Genomic DNA, 22,884 nt, shown 5'->3' with positions numbered 1-22,884 from the left:
TATCACATTTTCAACATAGGGTGCCTTACATTTACCCCCAGGAAAAATGTTCAAAGACAATGAAGTACTGATGAACATAAATCACTGTTGTTTACTTAAATGAGCAAAATACCTGCAAGTGAAGTGTTCTATCTATTCATCTTGGCCTAGTGTTATGAATGCTTGATTTGATCACAAATTAAGTAATAAACTGTACATTTCAATTTATTTTATTCTTGACCAAAGGGCAGATCACTATCTGTATAAAAATACCACAAAATCAGAACTCTCTAGTATGCAGTGTATAGAGGGCTCTTAATTCGGCTACTTAAACATATATTAGCCTCAGTTTTAATTTTATTGTAACATTGAACATTTTTTTATGAAAAGAGTTGTTAAATTTCTGTATATTGGTGTTCGTATGTGAGATATATTTTAATCAAGCCTTTTTAAGGCTCATTGATACTCTGATAAGAGAGGAAACTCTTAATAACATAAATATCTAATCATTCCTTTATAATTGGCCTAGATGAAATGTCTTTTTTGTCCAATTTTGCCCCGCTATCTATGCTGTAATTCTTTGTATTTTACTTATAAAATACATTTCTTTTGGAAAATCATAAGATTTGTATGAGTGAGCAGAGGGTTTATGAACCTTTATTTCTTTTTATGTAAATTCAAAAATATAATGAAATTCGTTACATGTCTTAAAAAGATCACATTAAGTCCTTTGCTAGGAATGCCATCATAGCTATCTCCTAGTTTCAATAGGACGTTTAAAATTGTAAGAACTAAATCTGCATAGCTGAACATTTTCGAGGCAAGATAAGAGATATTTTTCTGGGTCAAGATTTTTCTTTATAAGTTCGATAGTTAAACTCTTAGATGAATTATAAACAGTGATCGATCTAAAAATAAATAAATAAATGAAAACCTATAAACAATACAAATCTGATAACAGGGAATAAAACACGAGTCGGGTACCTAGAAAGAGTAAATATCCCCTTTCGGCCAGTCACACCTGCCGTGAGCCCTGTCTATTTATCAGGTAGACGGAATATTCCGTGGTCAAATTTGGTACAACAGGAAGGCCTAACAATTATAATGGAATACGTCTGTCGAATACCGACCCAGCGATAGGTTATATTTGCTAATATTGTCATTATTACGACCATAGAATTCACGAAATGCTAGCTTTAAACAAAGTTGTTGAAATCCCTGTAACATCAACTTATCTAGCCTGTCTCGCTTTAACATTTGATCGTACTCAGAGCATGCTTGGAGTACAGTATCGAATAATCTCGGAGACTATTTTTTGAAAAAGAAGTTGTGTATGATATCAAAAAGCTTATGTTTTTGATTTATCGTGAGGAATGGTTGTATGAAGTGTAGAAAGTCATATGTTTTGATGTTGCTAACTTAAAAAAAAAGATTTTAAATTTTTAAAAGATCTTTGGAGTTTATGAGAATTCATACTCGATTTAACCACTTTTAGAATAAGCTGTGGCATAATACGTATGAAGTTTTTTTTTTCTCTACAACAGTGTTAAGTAATTTAAAGACTAAAATGTGATTTTGAAAAATTTCATCCTTAGAAAATGGACTGAGTGTACAAGTTCTTTATTTTCCGATCGTGAACATCTGAAAGGGCTCTGCTTTTAATTCTTTATTTCAAAATCTAAGCAGTGCCTGTTTACAATGACCAGTTATCCCGGGTATTTAGGATAGCCCGCAATATAATATAAGAAAAGGATCATGTTATTTATAATAAAAAAAAAATAAGACTTTTAACTGTTTCTCTAAAGCAATTTGTATTAAAATATTCTACCTGAAATCTAAATCGTTTTATAAATAATTGGTGATAAGAAAGAGTACTTCTAAAATACAGCAATGATAAAGAGTCTTACAAACAAGGACGATATTGTCACAAATACTGTATTGTCTTCCTTGTCTGCTGGAACCATAATATATTGTTCATGTGGAGAGACTGGGAGAATTGCAGAGAGTTTCTATTTCTTTTATCACCTCCGATTAGTGAAAACAGAAGGATGAATGGTTCGCATATTGCTATTTAACTTTCCAACATGACGATTCTTTAATACATTTCTAAAACACTTAATCCATTCTGAAAGTGTTCAAGTCTTCCCCTTCATATTTTGCACAATGCCTGGCATATTCTTCGAGAGAATTCATAATAGAAACAATAGCAGTGCTATAGAAACAATAGAAACAGTAATGAACTACCCGGTATATTTACAGTAATGACGTGTAGTGAAAGAAGAAGAGCAAGAACACTTCAGGATTTTGTTTTAGATGTTCAATATCTAGGCAACAATATAAAGATTGTTTATATTTGAAAAGTTTGGAAAAAAGACGTTAATGGTAACCTAACAGCAATACTTCATGATAAAAATGACGACTTCAATTTTTTTATCTTCAGCTTTCCTTAATTATGTAGCAATACGCCCTTTTCACCTGCGTATGGGGTTTGGATCTCCAAGTTGATTCGATACGCAAGAGCATGCTCCACTTACGAACAATATCTAAAAGGAGGCAAGATATTGAAACAACAAGTTGATGAAACAATGATATCAACTGTATCATTGAAAGTCATCATTTTGCAAATTCTATGGTCGATACAATGACCTTGTCAGCAAATACAATCTATCATTAAATAAAATGTTGACTGACGTTTATCTTACAAATTGTTAGGCCATTATTTAAACGCTGAATATTTGTCTACAGATTTGAAAAGACGACGGGTGTGACTGGTCGACAGCTTACTCCTCCATGACACCTGATCCCACCTCTGGTTTTTTAGAGGTCTGTTTGCTCTGCCCCCGATTTGAAAAGGACTTTTGAGCTTGATTGCTGTTCTTTGTCCCCATGTTTCATGTTCAATATCTAAGCACTATCTATAAGGACTGTTTATAATTGAAAGTTTGGCAGCAACATTTTGAGAATATCTGTAGGAAGTGCCTGTTGTAGACTTCCACTTGAAATATGGCGGAATGCAAGTCTTTACTCATTTATGATTAAGAATCATTTTCATGTGGCAGAATAAAGAGCCTGTGCTGGGCAACATACATAATCACAAACACTAGCTGCAGTTGAAGAATCCAAGTATGGAATTGCTTTAGCTTCAAATAGTCCATTAAAAAATTACAAGGGAAATATTTTTTTTTTCTTTCCATAGATATCCCAGAATTTTATTTAAAAAGGCAACAACATTTCATTGAAAAATTTTCAAAGGGCACAACCACTGAAGAGAAAATACAGCCAGTGAATTAATCTGTAACTAAACTCTGCAATTTGTTAAAAATAATATTGAAAACAAACGATCGTATTTACGTTGTGTAGAATATACCACAGTTGATAACTGGGAGTCCAAGGGGGGGGGGGGGGGTTAAGTTCAAAAACACAGGAATCTTTTATTTTTGCAAAGAAAACTACATCCATGATGATAGCATTTTTTTCTTTAAGAACATACCTGTATGTGTTACGCTCATAATTAAGTACATGCTTGAACCCTTGGAATGTTCAAAGCAGGAGAGAGATAATTTTTTTTTTCAATTTTCAAGGAAATATAGAACAGCTGTCATTTTTTATTCAAGTTTTCAGAGCTCCAGAGAAGGTGCGTATTTGCAGAAATATGCATTGAATTTTTCAAAATACGCATTAGAAATTAAATCAGGGCGTAGAATTACGCATTAGCAATCATAAATAAGCATTACATTATGAAAGTACTGCGTACGACGGATTGAATGATGCAAGTACGATTTAATTAATTATGTGAATTGAGGTCAGCTCAGTGTTTAAATTTTTATCGAAAGGAATTTTTTTGGCTTTCCACATGCTCCTGTGCTATAAATAGCGCCGCGCGACTTTTAATGCAAACGGAGACGATGGCAATATAGCAAAACCTAATATATATTTTTGATTAAAAAACAACAACGGGCGGGTCATTTTGAGAGTGGCAGGTTGGTATGAGAATCAAAATATTAATTTTATCTGGCCAAAGGAAGGATATTTTTCTCGGTAAACTCTTGCTACGATCGATATAGGCCTAATCTTAAATGGAGTTCTGTGTTCCCCTGGTAACTTTGCCTACCGTATGGTCTTTCTGGTGAAAGAAACAAAATGTTTCTCGGTTAAAGCTAAAAGCTGACAAAATTTTTAAAATTTCATTAACCTAATTGATTTATGCAGAAATTCCGTATTTTACATTCCTCTTTCAAAAACACTTATTTTGATAACAAGATAAAAATCACATTAGATGTCAAAAGAGCAATAGATTAACAAAATACTCTTTGATTATTCAGCTAAGAAGCAAAATCTGCATTGATTTGAAAATTAGGGAGTAAATACACTTTGAGGTAAAAAAAAATTATCTGGAGCTCTGGTTTTATTTTTCTATTAGTGATATTTCATCAATCTTCTATGATTAAGACAAATGGAAGTAGCAACAAAGAGTACTCTTCAAAGGTGCAAAAAGTAAAAAAAAACTTTCTAACGATTTTACCACAAGATTATAAAAATGGATATGTCTCCACAGGGAATTGGAAGTGATAACTGATGAAGAAAACAGGATTCTGCTACCACTGTAATAAATTTCATGCATGGTTCTTTGTATGAGCTCCACTAAATTAACGCACATTGTTCAATTAACTCATCTGCAAGGCTCGAGTGATATCTAGTAATAACTTGAAACTTTCATGAAACGTTGATGCTTGATATCACACTAAATGTATTTTGGTCTTTGAATTGTTACTTTTTTTATTTAATCCGATAAAAAAAAATATATTAATGTCACTTTATTGGCTTAATTTGGCTTTATTTTCATCTCCACATATTTTAATGAATAGTTTGTGCCCTTCCAAGGTTTCCATGTCACGCCATCATATTTTTTATCGTCAATTTTTCCATTTCTATAGTATTTTCCATTTAAATTACTCTGATAACACTTGTAAAACCACCAGGCGGCGTGGAATCTCTTTGCGCAACTTCCACCAAATTCTTTCACAACTTGATCATTGTCAACATCTCGGGTTGAGAACTTTTTATTGTTATGTTTAATCATTCCATCGCCTGCATCACCCTCGTAACCTCCAATGTGTAATTTATACCCATCATCTTCATCATCCACAACAAATGTGCTATATTCAGCGAATTTACTGTTTTTATCCCAGTCTGTCATCTCAATTCTAAGGGTGTAGTGATCCTGGTTTGTGAGTCGGTGTATGACGTTGTTTCCAAGCCAATGTTCTCCATACACACCTGTAAAATAATAATCAAAGAGTTAAAACACTACAACTACTTATATTTCTCTAGGGTTCGAATAAGGTCTTCTGTCATGGAATGGCAGACAAAATACAATTTTGATAATCAGGAATAATTTGATGTCAAAATGCCTTTGCAGTTTGTAAATTTATTATAAGATAAATTTTAAAAACTTCTATAGCTGTATTCACAGTTGTAAAGTTGTTTTTCCATACATCGGTAGAAACTTCTGGTCATAGACACTAGACTTAAATCAAAAATGAGTCACGACATTGATACCTTTCATTGATTTGAGAAATTTTTAATTGTGCATTGTGAATATTTATCTATGAAGACCTAAGTTTCTTTCAGCGTATATTAAAATTCTCGACGCCAAGTAACTCAGAGATTCAACTTTCTCCCAGAATATCCATGTTTGCACTAAGAAATTTCCGATGATGACTATACACAAAAGAAGTACCTCCAAATCCCTCTCTGTAATCCTCCCAGTCTCTATAGAAATTGGTGGTGCCATCCTGACGCTTCTGAATCAACGTCCAACCGCCTTTTTTCATGTCGCAATATACCTGAATCAGTCTGTTGGTACCGTAGGGTCGGATCTTATAGACACCATTTCTCGAATTTCCTTTGACATAGTAGTCGTAACAATCTGTAATAGAAGCATTTAAAATGTAATTACAAGTTACTGAACATGTAATGTCGGCATCAGTGAAATATACATAATCTGATGGAATATCGTTAAAAAATACAAACCCTTTGGATCACTTTGTCCATCTGCAACATACTTCACTGGCGTCTTAGACTCTTTAATACTTGCTATATCGCTTTCATGTTTTCTGTTTTCTATATTCGTACTTTTATTGCTGATCTCTTTATTCTTCAGGTTCTCTAATTCTTGCGCTTTGGTTTTATCACCAGTACTGTGTTCATTGTTTTCTTTCGTGTCTGAGCCGCTGATGTCACTTTCATTCCTACGACCTGTATCTGCACTCGGATTTTTTACGATAGAATTACGATGTAATTCGGTTTTCATTTTATTCATATCCTCTTCATTTTCTTTACCTAAATCCGATTCCAAATTATTCATAGGTTTTTGTATTTCTTGTTCTGTTGCCGTATCTTTTTCTTTGTTTTGCACATTTTTCGTTGTTAAAGTCTGTTTTACATCTATTTCTTCTATGGCCTTTTCTATAAACTTTAGAACATCCCCTTCTGTAGTTTCATTGTATTGATCCATACTGAGTCTAATATTTTCTTCCTTTTTTACACTCGTCCTATCGTCAGGATCTGGTAGTTGTACATTTTGTGAAGTTTCAGATTCTTTCCTTTCATTCGATTTCTTTTCATTTCTTTGAATGTTCTCTATACTTTCTGGTTCATTATCAGTTTCAGAATATTTCATCAAGCTTTCTGTTTCACAATTAGCAAATACCAAAGATGAGAACGGCACACACTCGGATATAATAATAAAGCCCTTGTAACAATGTGCGCTAGAGTTACACCATTCCTGAGGTTTGACAGACGAGGTGATTGAGTTGTAATGTAAATACTCCTTTAATTGTTCATCGACTTCATCGTCTTGGTCTTTTATTTGTCTAACAGAAGACGCATGTTCAATTGTTTCACCACTCTCTAGTTTTTTATCTGACACTAGATCGTCTAGTTGTTGAAGTAGCTGGTTTGAGAGATCTTCCAGATATGATTCCTTTGGGTTTGTGGCTGGTGGATCTACCAGCTGTTGGTTTGTCTGGCTGTTTTTTAATACTTTAACGTCTTCCAGACCAATTCTTAGCTTCAGCTTCATTTCTTCTGTTGCTTCGTGTTGTTGTAGGGTTCGTTCAGTAAGTGATTGTACTTTTGCCATTATCTGTGACATCAATACAGTTTGGTTCATGACCATTGCATGTAACATTCTATTTTGGTCATTTATATCCTCGGACCGATTCTTCAATTTATCTATCAAGTATGATTGGTTTTGTAAATTCTCTGACAGTTTCATAATCGTTTGCTGTTGCTCCGTCAGAAGTTGGTCTTGATTACGTTTTTGTAAAGAGTAGCTTTCAGAACTATGTCCAAGTTCTAGGTATTTCCGCTGTGCTCTCTTCATTTCATCATTCTCAATTTTCATATGATGGAAGCTTTGTTTCATTCTTAATAGCTCGTTCTCTAATCTGAGAATGCTATTCTCTAGTCTTGCTATAGTGCTGGAATGATTTTCTTTGTTCAATTTTTCCATTAACATCTGATTTTCAAGCTTTATTATATTCAATTCCAGGACAGTTATTTTCTTCGTATATTCTTCCGTTTTTAAAGACACTATATCTTCCAAAACCTTTATGTCAAATGTTTCCTGTGATTTATATTCATTGCTGGTTTCTTCATTTGACGACCTTTGTATAGTATCATTTGGCAAATCTTCGTTGTTATGTGACATTATCATATCTTCAGAATTTTCAGAGTAGCTCTCGTTTGGTATCAGTAATTCGTCGAAAGAATTGTCAATTTCTTCATTTAAAGTTTGATCTATTAACATCGCTTCATGCTCTGTAGACAACTCATTTATCTCGTTTGCATTTTCTTTTTCTGTTCCTGCTTCCAAGATTTCTTTGGTGTATCTATTTGTACTACCTGGAGTAAGTGGAGTATGCGAATTATCTGTTAAGTAATCTGTACGTTTCTCGAACTTGCCTGTTATATGTTTTGTCATATTATACATTATTGTGTCCTTTATCTGCAGTGAACAGTACGAGGGTGAGAGGGTGTATGATTCTCCGCAGTCGTATCCCAAATTTTTCTTGTTTGATTCATCCACTACTTCCTTTGGGGATATGTTCAAAACCATGTATTTTTGTAATTTCCAAGTATATCTCTTACATGTCTTCCCTTCCGTTGCTATATATTTAGTAATCTCTTTATTATTTCTCATGTATAAGGATCCGTTTGTGTTACTGAGTCCATTTGATTCTGTCTCGATTTTTTCTGAGTCAGATGTGTTTGTCTCTTGTTTGAGCATTTCTTCCTGCACCAATGATTTTCGAGTCCTGTCATCTGACCTGGTCTCGAATTTTTTGTACTGGATATCTTTGTGGTTTTCTGAGTCATCAAGATCTCCATCACTACTTCTTTCATCTTTTATTTCATCTAATTCTGTTTCATCAATCTCACTATCGTCTGCTAACATTTCGCTTTCTCTGTCTTTTTCCCGAGACATTTTTTCGGTTGCTTCGTCGTCAGATTTGAGTTCAGCAAGCTTCTCATATAGTGGATTTTTTAACTTGTTAGAGTCATTCTTCTGGGATGAAGTATTTTCTGTGGTTTTAATAGTTGTTAAATTGTCATCTGTCTGTGATTTTTCTGTCGTAGGTTTTGGCTCAGTAGCTTTGACAACTTTCCCTTTCTTCATTTCATTTTCGTAAATTTCCAAGATTTTACAGTCGATCAGTTTTACATTAAGTTTATTTTTACTGTGGACAACTAGGTTTTGGATTGTGCTGTGTATTTTTTTCTGTTGAGTATTCATTGAGCTGTCAAACAAACCTTCTGCAGACACCTTGGTGTACCATGTACTGATGTCACACTTTCCTGCTTCTATCACATTTCTGTAAAATATAGCACGAAATACGTAGGTCAAAATTCTGAACGCCCCATTAGAATAAACTACTAAATATATAATATAAAATATTATATGTGCATTTATCAAAGTCGCCAAGAACAATATTTAATGAAAAAATATTGTGTGTTATATATTTAAAATAATGTTAAGTGATTTAAAAACATACAGATATTCGTAATATTCAAAATTTGTGATTGACTTTATAGGTGTACATAATACAACAAAGCAGAGTTTCATCCTAAATGGTCTGTAGTATACATAAAAGTGTGAAATACTTGTTGTTTTCATATTGATTTAAATAATTCTTCACATATTTCAAGCATAGGAAGGTATTCCTTTATTACTAAATCCATATACAGAAGTGTCACATATATTTTTTTTTCAATTGTCATAATTTGCTCGCCAAATGGTGAGTGAAAACGTATATAAAAAATATCCCATTTGTAGGTGATTATTAACGTCTTCAAATAAAAAATACATGTATCTTAGTTATACGATTGATATCTCTAAATTCTTACCCTTTAATTCCATGCATTAGGCAGATAATAATCTGGGTCGTGAGAATACATAGAATTATCCCAGTACCCCTACTGGTCGACATTGCTTGAACAATTATAATGAACCACTAAGTTTGTTATGAAGTAAGAAGGCTACGAAGAATCTTAGTCTTCGTCATTGTTGCAACGTGTCCATGTCATCGACGTGGCGAACACAGTCCGGTTTCCTTTGAAAGGTTTTGTAAATCGACTTACTCAATAAACAAACGCACAATATTACTATACTGTGTATTAAGATTCATTGATCAAAGGTGTCACAGCTTGGCAGTGGTGTTTTCCCGCGCAAAAATGATAGTCAGCACACGGAGTTATTCTCCTATTCTCCAATATTTTAGCTGATTCCCAAAGTATAGTCTCCGTAAGCTTTAAATAATGCACATGCTTTAGGGACCATTTTTATTTTCTGCCAGTCATATAAGCCATTGATGGTTGTTTATTATCATTAAAAAACAACATTCATTTGTCGTAACTTCAACAACTGTCTTAGAAGAGAATCACATTTTATAGCAGGAATCGTGTATTTACGATATTATTCGTAATGTAAATATGAAACAAAAACTTCCTTTGCTTTTAAAAGTTTGTATTTTGATGCTTGTTTGATCTGTTAGTGTATCATCAACTTAAAAATGGTTGAATTGAACATTTTTATTGACAAAGTCAAAAAGATAAGACTTACATGTATGCAGATAGTCTTCTCATACATAATTTTAAAATAATAATAATAATACAAGTAATAATATAATTGTATGGTCTTTAAAAAATACATTAGTAGTGTCAAAAACTGAAATTTCATGATATGCAAAATATCATTCTTTAAAAAACTAAGATTTTCAAAGAAAATCTACCACATTCGCTTAAAAGAGCTTCAATAACTTTAAAAAGTTCTACATTTTGTCGAGCAGAGAATGAATCAACAATCCTGCCATCAAATGCACATCCATAATGTACAACTGATTGAATGATCATAATTGTTCATCAGAGAATGTCTTGCTGTTGCACATTTTTTTTTTTTTTACAAACAAAAAACATCTAAGTTATAGTTCACATGAACGATTTGGGCTGGCTTTTATAAGTCAGAGTTTAAAATACAATCATATCTCAACCTTGTGTGAATTATATTCAGAAATCTGATTTTCTTCATGAAAAAATAGTTTGCCTCCCTTGTGACAATTTCTGAAAAAGGGCATATTTATCAAGATTGTATTCATCAGAATACTTTAACTAAGTTAGCTTAGCGCTTTTCAGTACTGTCAGTACTTTGATTTATTAACTTTTACGGATACATGGAGTTTTTTTTTTTTTTTTTTAAAAAAGAGAATCCATTGTTTATCAGTTGGCTTTATAGTTGCAGTTTTTTTTTTCTGGTATGCATTGGTGAATGATAGAATTAAACTTTTTTCTGTGAATTTTTTTTTTGGTAGTAGTTTCTATGTTTTCTGTATCATTAATGATTCCTAGTCACGTAGGATGGGATGGGTTTATTTAGGAGTTCTAAGTATGCATGCTTGTATTCCCATACTTTGCGTTTGTATGCAAAGTATTTTAACAATTTAATTTGAACCGTTAAGTGTTTGTTAATGAAATCGATTTTTTTAAAGAAAGAATGCATGGGTAAAATAACAATGATGTACATTTTAAATGTATTGGTAATTGAGGTACTAGTGTCTTTTATTAATTTTCAATCTAAAGTTGAAAATAATTACAACTTTAGATTGAAAATTAATAAAAGACACTAGTATTATGATAACGTAAGTAAGTCAACCCCTATACAAGAAGCTTTTTTCTTAATTCTCGCACCTGGATTATTAATACAGCAATTAAATTGGAGTATGATTAACATTTATAGGCAGTGATCTAATGACACAATCAAAAGCAAAAATATGGAGAGACAAGATTCAGACAGCTTAGAAATATTCGTCGGAGAAGAAGGAATTTGTGGGGTTTTATTATTAAATTTTATTATTAAATATTTATATGTGCATTGCTTTACAAAAAAATGTGTCATGTAATTGTAATTATTGACGAAGTAGATATGGTCTGGGATTTTGGTTGAGCTTTTCAATAAAGCTCTCATAAGCAGTTAAAGCAACTGATTAATTAGATGGTGGAAAGGGGGAAGAGTGGCCTCCATAAATTAAATGTTTACTATTGGTTAAATCATAGCTTTTTTCAATGTAGTCCTTTGTACAATAATAAAGAAAAGAAAATTCATAAAATTCCATAATATGAATATAGAATCAAATAATGAAACATTTTGGGGATATTGTTTTTATTTTGAGTATTATCAGATTCGAAAATCTTGTTCGAGTAAAAGGAAAATAATTTCTTTCAAATAAAAAGTTTTTGTTTTTATTATATTGGTCAAATCATAGATTCTTCTTTCCTTTTACAAATGTGTTTATGCTATTTTCTAATTGTTATAGTAAATGAATTCGATGTGTAATATCTTAATTATGTTATAAGGTAAATAAACTATAGTCTATCACAATCACATAAATTTCTTAGTGTAAATTCAGCTTTCTAACTGCACTCATTTCGATGGAGATTAACAAAACACAGCATGCAGTATGAGATTCAAATTGTGATTTTTAAATACACTTTCATACTTCAGTTAAATGACATATGAGTTTTTTTCAATTCACTTTTTTCTGGTCTTTTACACAGGCTTATCTATGGCATATAAATTTAGAATATGTAATTGATGTGTTCGGGACCGGAAATGTTAAAAAAAAAAAATCTTGTAGCGGCCGAGCAGGTTCGAACGCAGATGGCTGACGACTGAAAACCTCAGTTACTAGATCACGTATCTAGAGTTCAAAAGATCCTGCCGGCTTCTAGTCCTGGTCTGGTCTGTCACATTTTCTTTCTGTTACACACTCGAGGAAAGAGAGCTCTTCCCCCCTTTCGTAGCTCACGGGTGTATCTCATTGGATTCCTTCAACTGTTCAAAAGGCTAATGTATTTTTATAGGAGAGATGCCAGGCACACTATATTGAGTTGCGTGGCGAAAACTTTCACTGACATATTACACACACACAAATTAATTTAAATATATGCCTTACCATTATCTGCCGTTTAAAAAGGATTGAAACTACTTATTACACACAGCCTTACCATTTGAAGATAAAGAAAGGAAATTAATTTTGTTTCATACAGAATAATCGTATTTTTATTTTTAAGCTCAGATTCGCCATATTTATTTATTTATTTATTTATTTATTTATTTATTTATTTATTTATTTATTTATTTATTTATTTATTTATTTATTTATTTATTTATTTATTTATTTATATTTATTTATTTATTTACTTGTTTGTTTGTTTGTTTATCAATCTACCTTTTTGTTTTATTTTATTTCTTTGAAAATAACAAAGTGTTTTGATCCGCCTATGGTGTGTCTATAATTGTAAAAATAGAAGCAGTGTGGTTTTCCAATACACATGCGCATTGCCATTTTTTCCGACACAAACTTCCGCTACGCGCACTTTGAATGTTTGGGAAATGAGGTGAATATTTTGATACGATATGATGAAAATGCCTGTCTTGGAGAACGGGAAAACAGAAACAGAGGAAGAAGAAATGGAACAAGAAACCCCGGGAAGCAATAATAGTTCTGATGATGACTCAGAAATGGGTTCAGAGGAGGAAGATGGTTCAGGTAAAATTTGTAGAGGAAGACGGGGAATCCCTTCTAGACATTCCATAAATCGTTGTATAGATTAATATAGCATGTCTGTATATAATTTTGGTCATTCAGGTGAAGAAATTCACGCATTTGTTTATATTTGAGATAACGATTATTAGAAATGAGGGCTTCTTATTTCGAATTTTCTCAGCAAATTGTGATGTCGAACCCGATTCCACTATGCAGCAATCAGCAATACACACATCACAATAACACAAATATTGATGAAATGTTATCAGTACTGATAGGGTTACTATTCATTTGATGTCGGTTTTGTTACTTTGTAACATTCAATAAAAATATAATATTAAATGTTGCTGAATTAGTCAAACAAACATGTATTTGATTTATACTTATCTTTTATTCTAGGTCTGGTACAGTCAGTAGATTTAGCTACATAGCTTGAAATGCCTACTGTACATAACTTTATTTACCAACCTGAAGTAGCTTTATTTAGCTACTACGTCCTACTTATTTCTTAAATAAGAATATTTTCAGGATGTGCAAAAAATCACACTTTGTTGCAGTGATAATTTTCAACTTTGAACTGATCTGAAAACAATTCATGTAAAAATCCCGCTTGAAGATGTGTCTCTTTCAGCACAATTGCAATCAAAGTTCAAAAAGATTTGGGGCTATATACAACAGTTAATTTGTGACCTAACAGTTACTTGTTGAATGAAATATCAAAGAAGACCAGTTCTGGTTAACATGATAATTGATTGGACTATAATAGTTCAGCACAATAGGATAAATGAGAGGCATATACATATGTACAAAATATAGCAATAAACATACAATGAGAAAAGAAAAGAATGGGATGATGACATATAAATTGTGGAGGACAGACAGTGTCGTTTATTTTAGATATGAATAAACAAAGGTTTTTTTAAAGATTTTTTTTTTTCAAAACTAGCAATGTTTAAACAATATTTGCCTAGGATTCCTTTTTTAAAACTCCCTACTATGAATATTAGTAGTCATATACTTGCGATTTTTTTTGTCTGTTTTAAATAAAAACCAAAATTGTGAAAAGTTGCATTGAAATAGCTAAGTAAAGCTACTTCAAGTAGCTAAAGAAAGCTATGGTAGGTAATTCAAGTTATTTGGCTAGTACTAGACCTGTTTACTGTTAAAAAAAATATGTGAACAAGCATTCCTACAGTATAAACTTAAATATATTCATTGCATTTTTCAAAATAAATAAATAAATATTACAGAACTTGATGAAGAAGAATGTGAAAGAAGAAAAACAGAGTGCCTAGATGATATGGCAGATTTAGAAAAACAGTTCTCAGATTTAAAAGAAGTGTAAGTTTTCTTAGTTTTCTTAGTTTTTTGTGTTTGTTTGTTTGTTTGTTTTTTGTTTTTTTTTTGTGACAAACTGTCTTTCATAAGTTGAGCATTGCTGAAATATTGGTAATGATTGCAACTTCTCACAACTGTGGACTGAAATCTGGAGATACTAATTTCAGCACAATTTTGAACCATATGCAGTTGATGGTAAACATTACATTCTTCTTTAAATGTAATTCATTTAGATTTCTCAATTTGGCACAATTTTTTTTTTAGGTTGAAGAAAATTTATTCTTCAGTCAAAGAGTTTTCCATAATCTCTGGTTTAAACACAGTAATGTAGATTATAAGAAATAAAACTAATTTTCTGCAGTCAAATTCAGCAATCATTGCTTAAATCAGCTATATCATAGATAAGCATGGAAGACTTAATCTGGTATATGAAAAGACAAAAATATATATTCTCTTTTCTTCTAATACAAATGCAATTATATAAAATGCTGTTTGAAAAATTTAGAGCATTTCCTTAAATGTGATAAGGGGTAAGTTGTCACTTGACATGTACAAGAGATCTTTTAATAATGACCCTTTTCATTGGGCCTGAGCTTTTTTAAGGTATGTACTTATTGCAGGCTATACAAGGAGAGAATGGGTCAGATTGAACATAAACTAGAGGAAGTCCGAGCAGGCAGGGCTCTGGAATACCTCAGTCCTCTAGCACAGTTACAGGAAAACATGAGAATTAGAACAGAAGTAGCAGGTGAAAGTTCAGATTTAATATTTTTTTGCACTGATTTTAGATGAAGAATAACTTATAATAAACAACATGTTCTGAAGTTTGTGTTCTGAATATTTAGACAAATAGACAAAGGCATTGTGTTCTGAATATTTAGACAAATAGACAAAGGCATTGAAACTTAGCAAGTGGCTGAATATAAATAGATAGCCTGATTTTAGTGGTACATTAATATTTACATGTATATATAGTACACATGATTCATGAAGTATTTCCTGTCAAACATTACATAAAAAAATGGTGAATGACCGAAGAACAATACAAATAAGTTTGTGTGTGTTTCTGTCATTTTTGTTATTGTATGTTTTCTATTCATTTTTCAGGTAGTAAAATAAAGTGAATTTTATATATTTTTTACAGGAATCTTAAGAGAATTCAGGATAGACAGCATTCAGAATAAATTTGAAAGTGAAGTTTTAGCTGCACAGCAAAATTTAGAGGTAATGGGTTTGTAAATGAATGATATTCTCTTTCAAAACTTATTTATTGCATTATTTACTTACTGTTAGACATTAATTATTTGATGCAGCTAGTTGTATAAAATGGACTTAATATTAACTTTATAGTAATTGATAATTTTTTAATACATTCTAAACTTTAAAAATATGGTAAATCTGCTTGTATCATTCATTGTACTTCCTTTGAATCAAACATTTAATTCGGAAAGTATTAGATTTTGTTTCTTTCACATTTTAGAGTGAAAAGGAACTTTTATATGATAGTGTCAAAGGTGAACTTGAGGATCGAATTCGTCGTCTAGAGGAAGACAGACATAATATAGATATATCATCTGGTATGAGAATATAAGACAAATTTTAAAGAGTGGTATTTAGTATTTATATCCTTGTTGGTCAGTGCAAATTTGTTATGATCAAGACTAAAAACAACATTTTTCAAAATAAAAAAAAATTATACACATCAAATTCATCCACTTTATAATAGTCAAAAATCAAAGTACAATGTACATAAGCTTCAAATTGCTTTGACATTTATATAACTTTTTTTCATTCCATAGATCTCTGGGATGAAACACAGACAATGAGTAAGAGTAAAAAGAAAATAGATGGTTCATCTTCAGAACGAAGGAAAAAACCTGTATCTGTGTCAGGTATAAGATACAGATTCTAATATTAATCATACTATATAAGTAACATTTCAATGTTAGACTTTCTAAGCAGTATTTAATTCTTAATTTTAGCACTACTGGTTAATAATCTTATCTAGTCTTCTATCTATTGTAGATTATGTTTACAATGTACTTGTGAGCATTAATGTACTACTGTTGAGATTAAATAATGTCTGAAGATTATATTCCTATGATTTTTTTTTGTTTTATTTAGGACCATATATAGTATACATGTTAAAGGATGTAGAAATTATAGAGGACTGGACAGCAATTAAAAAGGTATGACAATATGATACATATATATCACACATTTCTTTCAAAATATGTTAAGTGAAGAAAATTCATGTATAAATCAGAAAACTGTAAATAGATTTTAAGGGTAACATATATTTCATTTTCATTTTATTAATTTTCTTACAAGGCACTCAAACAGAAAAGAAAGTCTGAGTATGACTTCTGCTGAAGCTGGAACTTCCAAATGTGCAATGTTTATGTGAGTATGAAAATATATGATAAATACAATTCCCACGATAGCTTGAATTTTGGAAGGCTACTGAAAAACAAGCTTTAGCTTTTTATTGTAAAAGAAACCTGCATTGACTTATTCTTTAGATATTATTTGACTTTCCCTTGTTATCACATGGTCTATAAAATACTGTATATATGTAGTGTGTTAAGCAGGTGTAAAAATTTGGCATATTGCTTGCTCCAAGGTGTGCCAATAATTTTAGCAGAACTTCTTTGGAGGACACTGTCACAGTGTTTTATGAAGTTACAAACTGAAATACACAATTCGGTTCTGCTTAATAGAAGTGTACTTCAGATATCTTATGTGGATATATTTTCCAGATGAGTCTCTGTTACCTTTGTACATTTAAATACTGATTTACACAATAGTTCAGAAAAATTCATGTATAATGTTTGATAACACACTGATCAAAGTTTTATATTGTTCCTTTATTTGGGACATATGCAAGGGTGCAGATTTAGTGATTGAAATTTTAGCAGGCTACTACCAAATTGCTAAAATATAAAGCCAAATTTAGCCCCCGTTAAAAAAATTCCACAGTACAGCATATAGAAAAACGTCTCCAGCATGTCACCAACAAGGAAGACTTAAGACTATTGATGGATTTGTTCTATTGATTTAAACACCTTTGTCTGATTTATAATCTGACACTCAAAATTAAACAGGGCTCTCAAATCTCTATAATTAGGGCCCTGCTCTGCGGGCACCCTATAGTGATCAGTCTGTCCATCCGTCCATCTGTCCATCCGATATCTCTTGTCCAGAGCATATCTTCTCTCTCCTTGGCCCAATCTGGTTCATACTTCACCCACAGAGTGTCTTTGGGTAAAGGGTGTGCAGTGACCTTGAACCATGTTTCTAGGTCTAAGGTTAAGGTCATAACAGAATTACATGTATATGAAAAATCCTTGTCTGGAGCATATCTTCTCTCTCCTTGGTCCAGTGTGGTTCATACTTCACTCACAGAGTGCCACTGGTCAATGGATGTGCAGTGACCTTGAACAAAGTTTGTAGGTCAAGGTTCAAGGTCAAAAATAGCCTCTCTGTTTAAATTCTTGTCCGGAGCATATTTTCTATCTCCTTGGCCCAATCTGGCTCATACTTCACCCACAGAGTGCCTTTGGGTAAAGGATGTGCAGTGACCTTGAACCATGTTTCTAGGTCTATGGTTAAGGTCATAGCAGAATTATATGAAAAATTCTCTCCGGAGCATATCTTCTCTGCCCTTGGTCCTATGTGGCTTATACTTCACTCATAGAGTGCCACTGGTCAATGGATGTGCAGTGACCTTGATTTTTATGTCAAGGGTCAAGGTCAAAAATAGGCTACCTTACATTTTCATGTTCGTTGCTGAAAGCGGGGCCCTTTGAGGTGGCCACCATATCAATGATATCTAGTTGGGGCTGTTCAAAGGCCTCATTCGCATTTCAAAAAAAGGTACTCTTTTTCACAATTGAATGTGTTACATGTAATTTTCCCAATTATAGTCATTTCCCCCAGAAAATTAAAGAGTATTTGAAAGATATGTATTTACTTAATTTGTTATTCATATACCTCTATATTGCAAAACAGAAGTTACATTTATAACAAACACCTGAAACCCAATATGTAATGATTCATTTTCACAAAATTCCCAAAAAAGGTCACTAATTTTCCCAGTTTTCATGGCTCTGGCCTCAGTCCCAAAAAGTAGCATGAGAGCCCTGTTAAATCTTATGTATAGGTATAGGTACAAATCTAACTAAAGCATGGTAATTTCAGGTGGTGCTTTTAAAGCAGACAGTCACTGCCAGCTGTCCAAATCCATAGCCTCAGTGCTCAAGTGTCAAGGACATCTCCCAGACAACACAAGACTTGTGCTAGCCAGTTCAATTGTTAAGCAGCTAGCCATGCAAAACCTGTGCAATTATTGTGTGGGTGAAGAATCTTGTGGATTCTATCCATGTTTTTGGCAAGCTACACTATGTTGTTTTCATGAATGTGAAAGGTTCCGTTTTCTGTTAAACTAATGTAGATTGTGCATGCCAAAATAAACTATTAATGCAATACAGTAGGAAACACAAATTTGTACACTTGAAAAATATAGATTCTGTTTAGATTTTCATTAAAATAAAATGTTTTATAATCTGTTTGAATACCCCCACTTTTCAAGCAGGAGGGGGTTTATAGTGATGGGGTGTCTGTCCGTACGTCTGTAACATTTGGAGGTACCAATCTCTTATCCTCAACTCATGCTATATCACTGAATAAAATTTAATGAGACTTTCACAGAATCTTGATTACATAGAGCCATTTTGCAGCTCCTATTTTATTTTTTGCTCATAGATATTTGGGGTTTCCTATAGCAAAACATGGACACTTCTACTCTTCCTATAATATTGGGGATACCCAACTCTTATCTGCAATTTCTGCAATACCACAGAACAAAATTTAATCAGACTTTCACAGAATCTTTAATAAATAGTGCCATTGTGCAGATCCTATTTTATTTTTGGGTCAGACAGATATCTGAGGTTTCCCATAGCAGAACATGGACACTGACAATCTCTTTATAACATTGGGGGGTACCCATCTCTTATCTGCAACTTCTCCTATACCACAGTAACCACTGAATAAAATTGAATGAGACTTTCACATAATCTCTTTTACATAGTGCTATTGTACTCCTCTTATTTTTCATTTCCATTGGACATCTATTTGGGGTTTCCTATAGCAAAACACTGACTTTGCCATTACATTCATGTGGGAATGGGGTGAATCATTTTGTGAGTTCAGTGCTCACAGTACCTCTATTATTTTTTTTTTTAAGAAGAAGAAGTTGTTTATATTCAGTATATGTTTTTCTCATAAAAAGTTTCAAAGGGAAAAAATACCATGTTACATAATACATATATTTTCACTTTGAAGTACATCTATGTTAAGATAGAGATTGACAAGCTACATGTAATTATCCATTGTTTATGACAACCTGTTTATAGTATCTTGGATATTTTTACAGCAATTCCTTATGTTATTTGAAAATGTTTAGCATTATGGAAATTTTTATTACATAGTTGATCTAAAAATGTTTCAATGTATCCACATTATTTAATTCTTAATTACATGCACTGTAAAAACAGAGTTGTTATGAATGAGTTAATAATGATGCTGCATTCAGTTGTTATGCCTGAGTAAATGTAGTGCTGTTTTTTTTCTCTAATGATTGAAATGTTTATATCTGTCCAAGAAACCTATATCTGTACAGTTACATACACATGTATTATTTATTTTTGGTGTATAAATGTATAGGTCATTGATGATATTCTTCAGTTGTTTGTCTGTATATTGTTTATGAACAGATTCAGTGAACAAAATTAGTCTACTTATATCTGCATTATAGTATTGGCATCATGCATTTTGTACATATTGTAGATGAGAGGTTGTAAGTATGTAAATAAAGAAACAGTTTTATAAGCATCTACATGTAATTATTGATTTGTTGGAGAACAAACAATTTTTTTAGGGGGGGGGGGGGTTGGTAAGGGAAAAAAAAAGAATAGTTATTTCTCTATTGAAAAGATGCTTTAAAAGTACATGTAGATATTGGGTGCATTCACAATTCTTCCATTAGTTGATATCGGTGGTGCAATTTACCATTGGCAAAACATTGGTACCAATGTTTACCATTAGTAACTTTTACTGGTTACCAATTCTGCAGGCCAACCACATTCACGGCAGAATTACCAACAAGCAAATTTTTCGTTTATTAGAGTTACCAACAAGATGGCTACCGGGACCGTTCCTGGTAGTGCAGGTGAAGTTTCCTCATAAATAATACCACTTAGATGAATTTAACAGCTATTTAAGGGAGAATATTCTTAACTTTACATAGTGTTGCACATTTGGTACAAATGAACGTTCTTTTGGCAAAAGAATATCTCATGGAGACATGTTCATATAAGGTTATGTCCATAGGAATAATTTCACTCTGTTTAAGCAGTGCAACAAACAGACTTCTTATTGAATTTGTTACTTCTGAAAAAATGGTGAAAAACTAAACATTTGCCGCCAGTAACCATTGATTACCATTGGTGATCATAGGTAACAAAGTGGTACCATTGGTCACCTTAGGCAACGTTGGTATAGCCTTTGGCTGTTTTGTCTTTGGTTTACCAATATTCCGTTCATAGTTTTAAGGCAACCAATTGTACCATTGTTTAACATTGATGCCAAAGACAGCCAATGGCAAAATCAATATTTGTACTAATGGAAAAATTTTGAGTGAACCCATTAACAAAGAATGTTGACCTTTAAATTTCTAGATCACTGTTACTATGTGTATATACAAATCAACAAATGATTACACACAACTATCCACTTGGGCTACTGTAGTATTTTAATCTTTCCATTAAGTACATATATATTGATTACAGGATTTTTTTTTTTTAAGTGCACTATGTTCATATACTGGAAATTTTCAGACTTGTTCTTTGAAATTATGTGTAAAATGATAATATCAAAGAAATATGTCAAAATGGTTCCAGAGCATGTTTGTGCTCTATAAAAAATTAGGTTAAAATTGAATAAAATTTGTGCATTTGAAATTTCAATAGTTCGTGACAGAGTGATAAAAATTCTAATATTTTTCCCCAATCAATAATATTTGTTAATTCAGATTTATTTTATACAATTTATATTCATTTGACAATTGTGCACATTTCAAGATATTTTCAAAATTCACTTTTATGGGGGGCAGGGATATGCCTTTACTGTTTATAGTTCTTTGTACACACCTTATTCAGCATATAAAGATGTGCACCTGGTATTTTCATCATGATTGGACAATTGTCTTCATTTTACAGGTGTTTTTTTTTTTATGGACTTAGTCATTTGTTTTAGATTTTTACTGTCTCAGGGTTCAAAGATGTGTGAAGTCAGTCAACATATCAATCTCAATAGCTCAGTGGTTAGAGCACTGGTACAGTATGCTTGGATATCCTTGGATTCAAGTCCCTGTTGAGACTTGAATTTTCACCACCAGTGACATACTGAAAGGTCTAGAATCAATAAATTTTGTCAGCTGATGCATCTTGGTTAGTTGTGTGGCACATTAAAGTTAGGTCACTGTAATCTTTAAAATGATATAGCCAAATTTGGCAAACCCCTGTCAAGCACATAACTGGAAAATTATGTTGCTTAGAATCTTTAAACTTGGTTGCACCCAACTTTAAGGTCACTGTTACCTTAAATTATAGCTCATTAAAATGATATTGCCAAATATGTCAAAAGCCTTTTTTGGGCTTATGTAGGTTTGAGACCTAGAATCAAGAAACTTTGATAGTTGGTTCATCTGTAAAGACATGTGAATTGCAGCTTAAAACAGGTCATAAAAACTTTTTTAAAAATGACAGTGGATTAAAACAAAACCTTTAGTTTTAAGGGAGGTAATTCTTACAAATGAAGAGTAACCTTATTACAAAATGCACCAAGACGGGAATACACTTTTTTTTTTCATGATATCAGACCTGTTTACTCTTACGATTTCGCTGTATTTTGTAGGGATTTTCAGTCCAAAATACGTCTCACGTTTTGCTATAATGAAAATACGGAAATCCGTTCATATGGATTTTAGCAATAAGTTCTCGTTATCTGTCTCAGTTTGACGTTTTTAAATCGCTAAAAAAGAGAAAAATTTCAAACATTTAAGTTCCAAAACGCGGTGGTTTAAAAAATGACAGAAATCACTCAAAAGAAAGCAGGGTATGATGTTTTGCTTTGTTATTAAACCATGATTTGTTAATCAGAAATGTAGTTGTTTTCTAGTAAGATATGTACAGTTGATGAAAAGTGAAATCTTACGGGCAAATGCCAAATCTCACTGACAAATCTAATAAAAAATACTGAGAGACAACAACTTGGGTAAACAGGTCTGTGATATACATCTTTATTTTTTTCATGATGCACATCTTTATAACAAAGAAGGTACACTTTGGGCTTTTTTGTTTCAAAAGTTATGGAATTGGCTTAAATATGAGTTGAGTAT

General features: G+C 32.2%; 2 protein-coding genes across 2 annotated transcripts; one reads left to right on the top strand and one right to left on the bottom strand.

Annotated features, from left to right (window-relative positions):
* Positions 1-4,402: 4,402 nt before the first annotated feature.
* On the bottom strand, positions 4,403-9,403 carry LOC133182618 (uncharacterized). Its single transcript, XM_061317465.1, has 4 exons — positions 9,391-9,403; positions 6,013-8,916; positions 5,720-5,908; positions 4,403-5,256 (listed from the first exon to the last, which is right to left on the bottom strand). The coding sequence occupies exons 1-4, from the start codon at positions 9,401-9,403 to the stop codon at positions 4,802-4,804; spliced, it is 3,561 nt and encodes a 1,186-aa protein (XP_061173449.1). The 3' UTR covers positions 4,403-4,801.
* Positions 9,404-12,875: 3,472 nt separating this feature from the next.
* On the top strand, positions 12,876-20,320 carry LOC133183553 (breast cancer metastasis-suppressor 1-like protein). Its single transcript, XM_061318495.1, has 9 exons — positions 12,876-13,088; positions 14,336-14,426; positions 15,044-15,171; positions 15,568-15,647; positions 15,904-16,000; positions 16,223-16,315; positions 16,548-16,612; positions 16,755-16,826; positions 18,624-20,320. Exons 1-8 carry the CDS (start codon positions 12,956-12,958, stop codon positions 16,794-16,796), a joined length of 729 nt encoding a protein of 242 aa, XP_061174479.1. The 5' UTR covers positions 12,876-12,955; the 3' UTR covers positions 16,797-16,826; positions 18,624-20,320.
* The last annotated feature ends 2,564 nt before the right edge of the window (positions 20,321-22,884 follow it).

The sequence above is a fragment of the Saccostrea echinata genome, unplaced genomic scaffold (genome assembly GCF_033153115.1).
Source record: "Saccostrea echinata isolate AGI-Se365-2 ecotype Australia unplaced genomic scaffold, CSIRO_AGI_Sech_v1 ptg000009l, whole genome shotgun sequence".
NCBI classification, from domain to species: Eukaryota; Metazoa; Mollusca; class Bivalvia; order Ostreida; family Ostreidae; genus Saccostrea; species Saccostrea echinata.
Note: the sequence above shows the minus strand (reverse complement) of the source record. Positions and strands in the feature narration are given on the sequence as shown.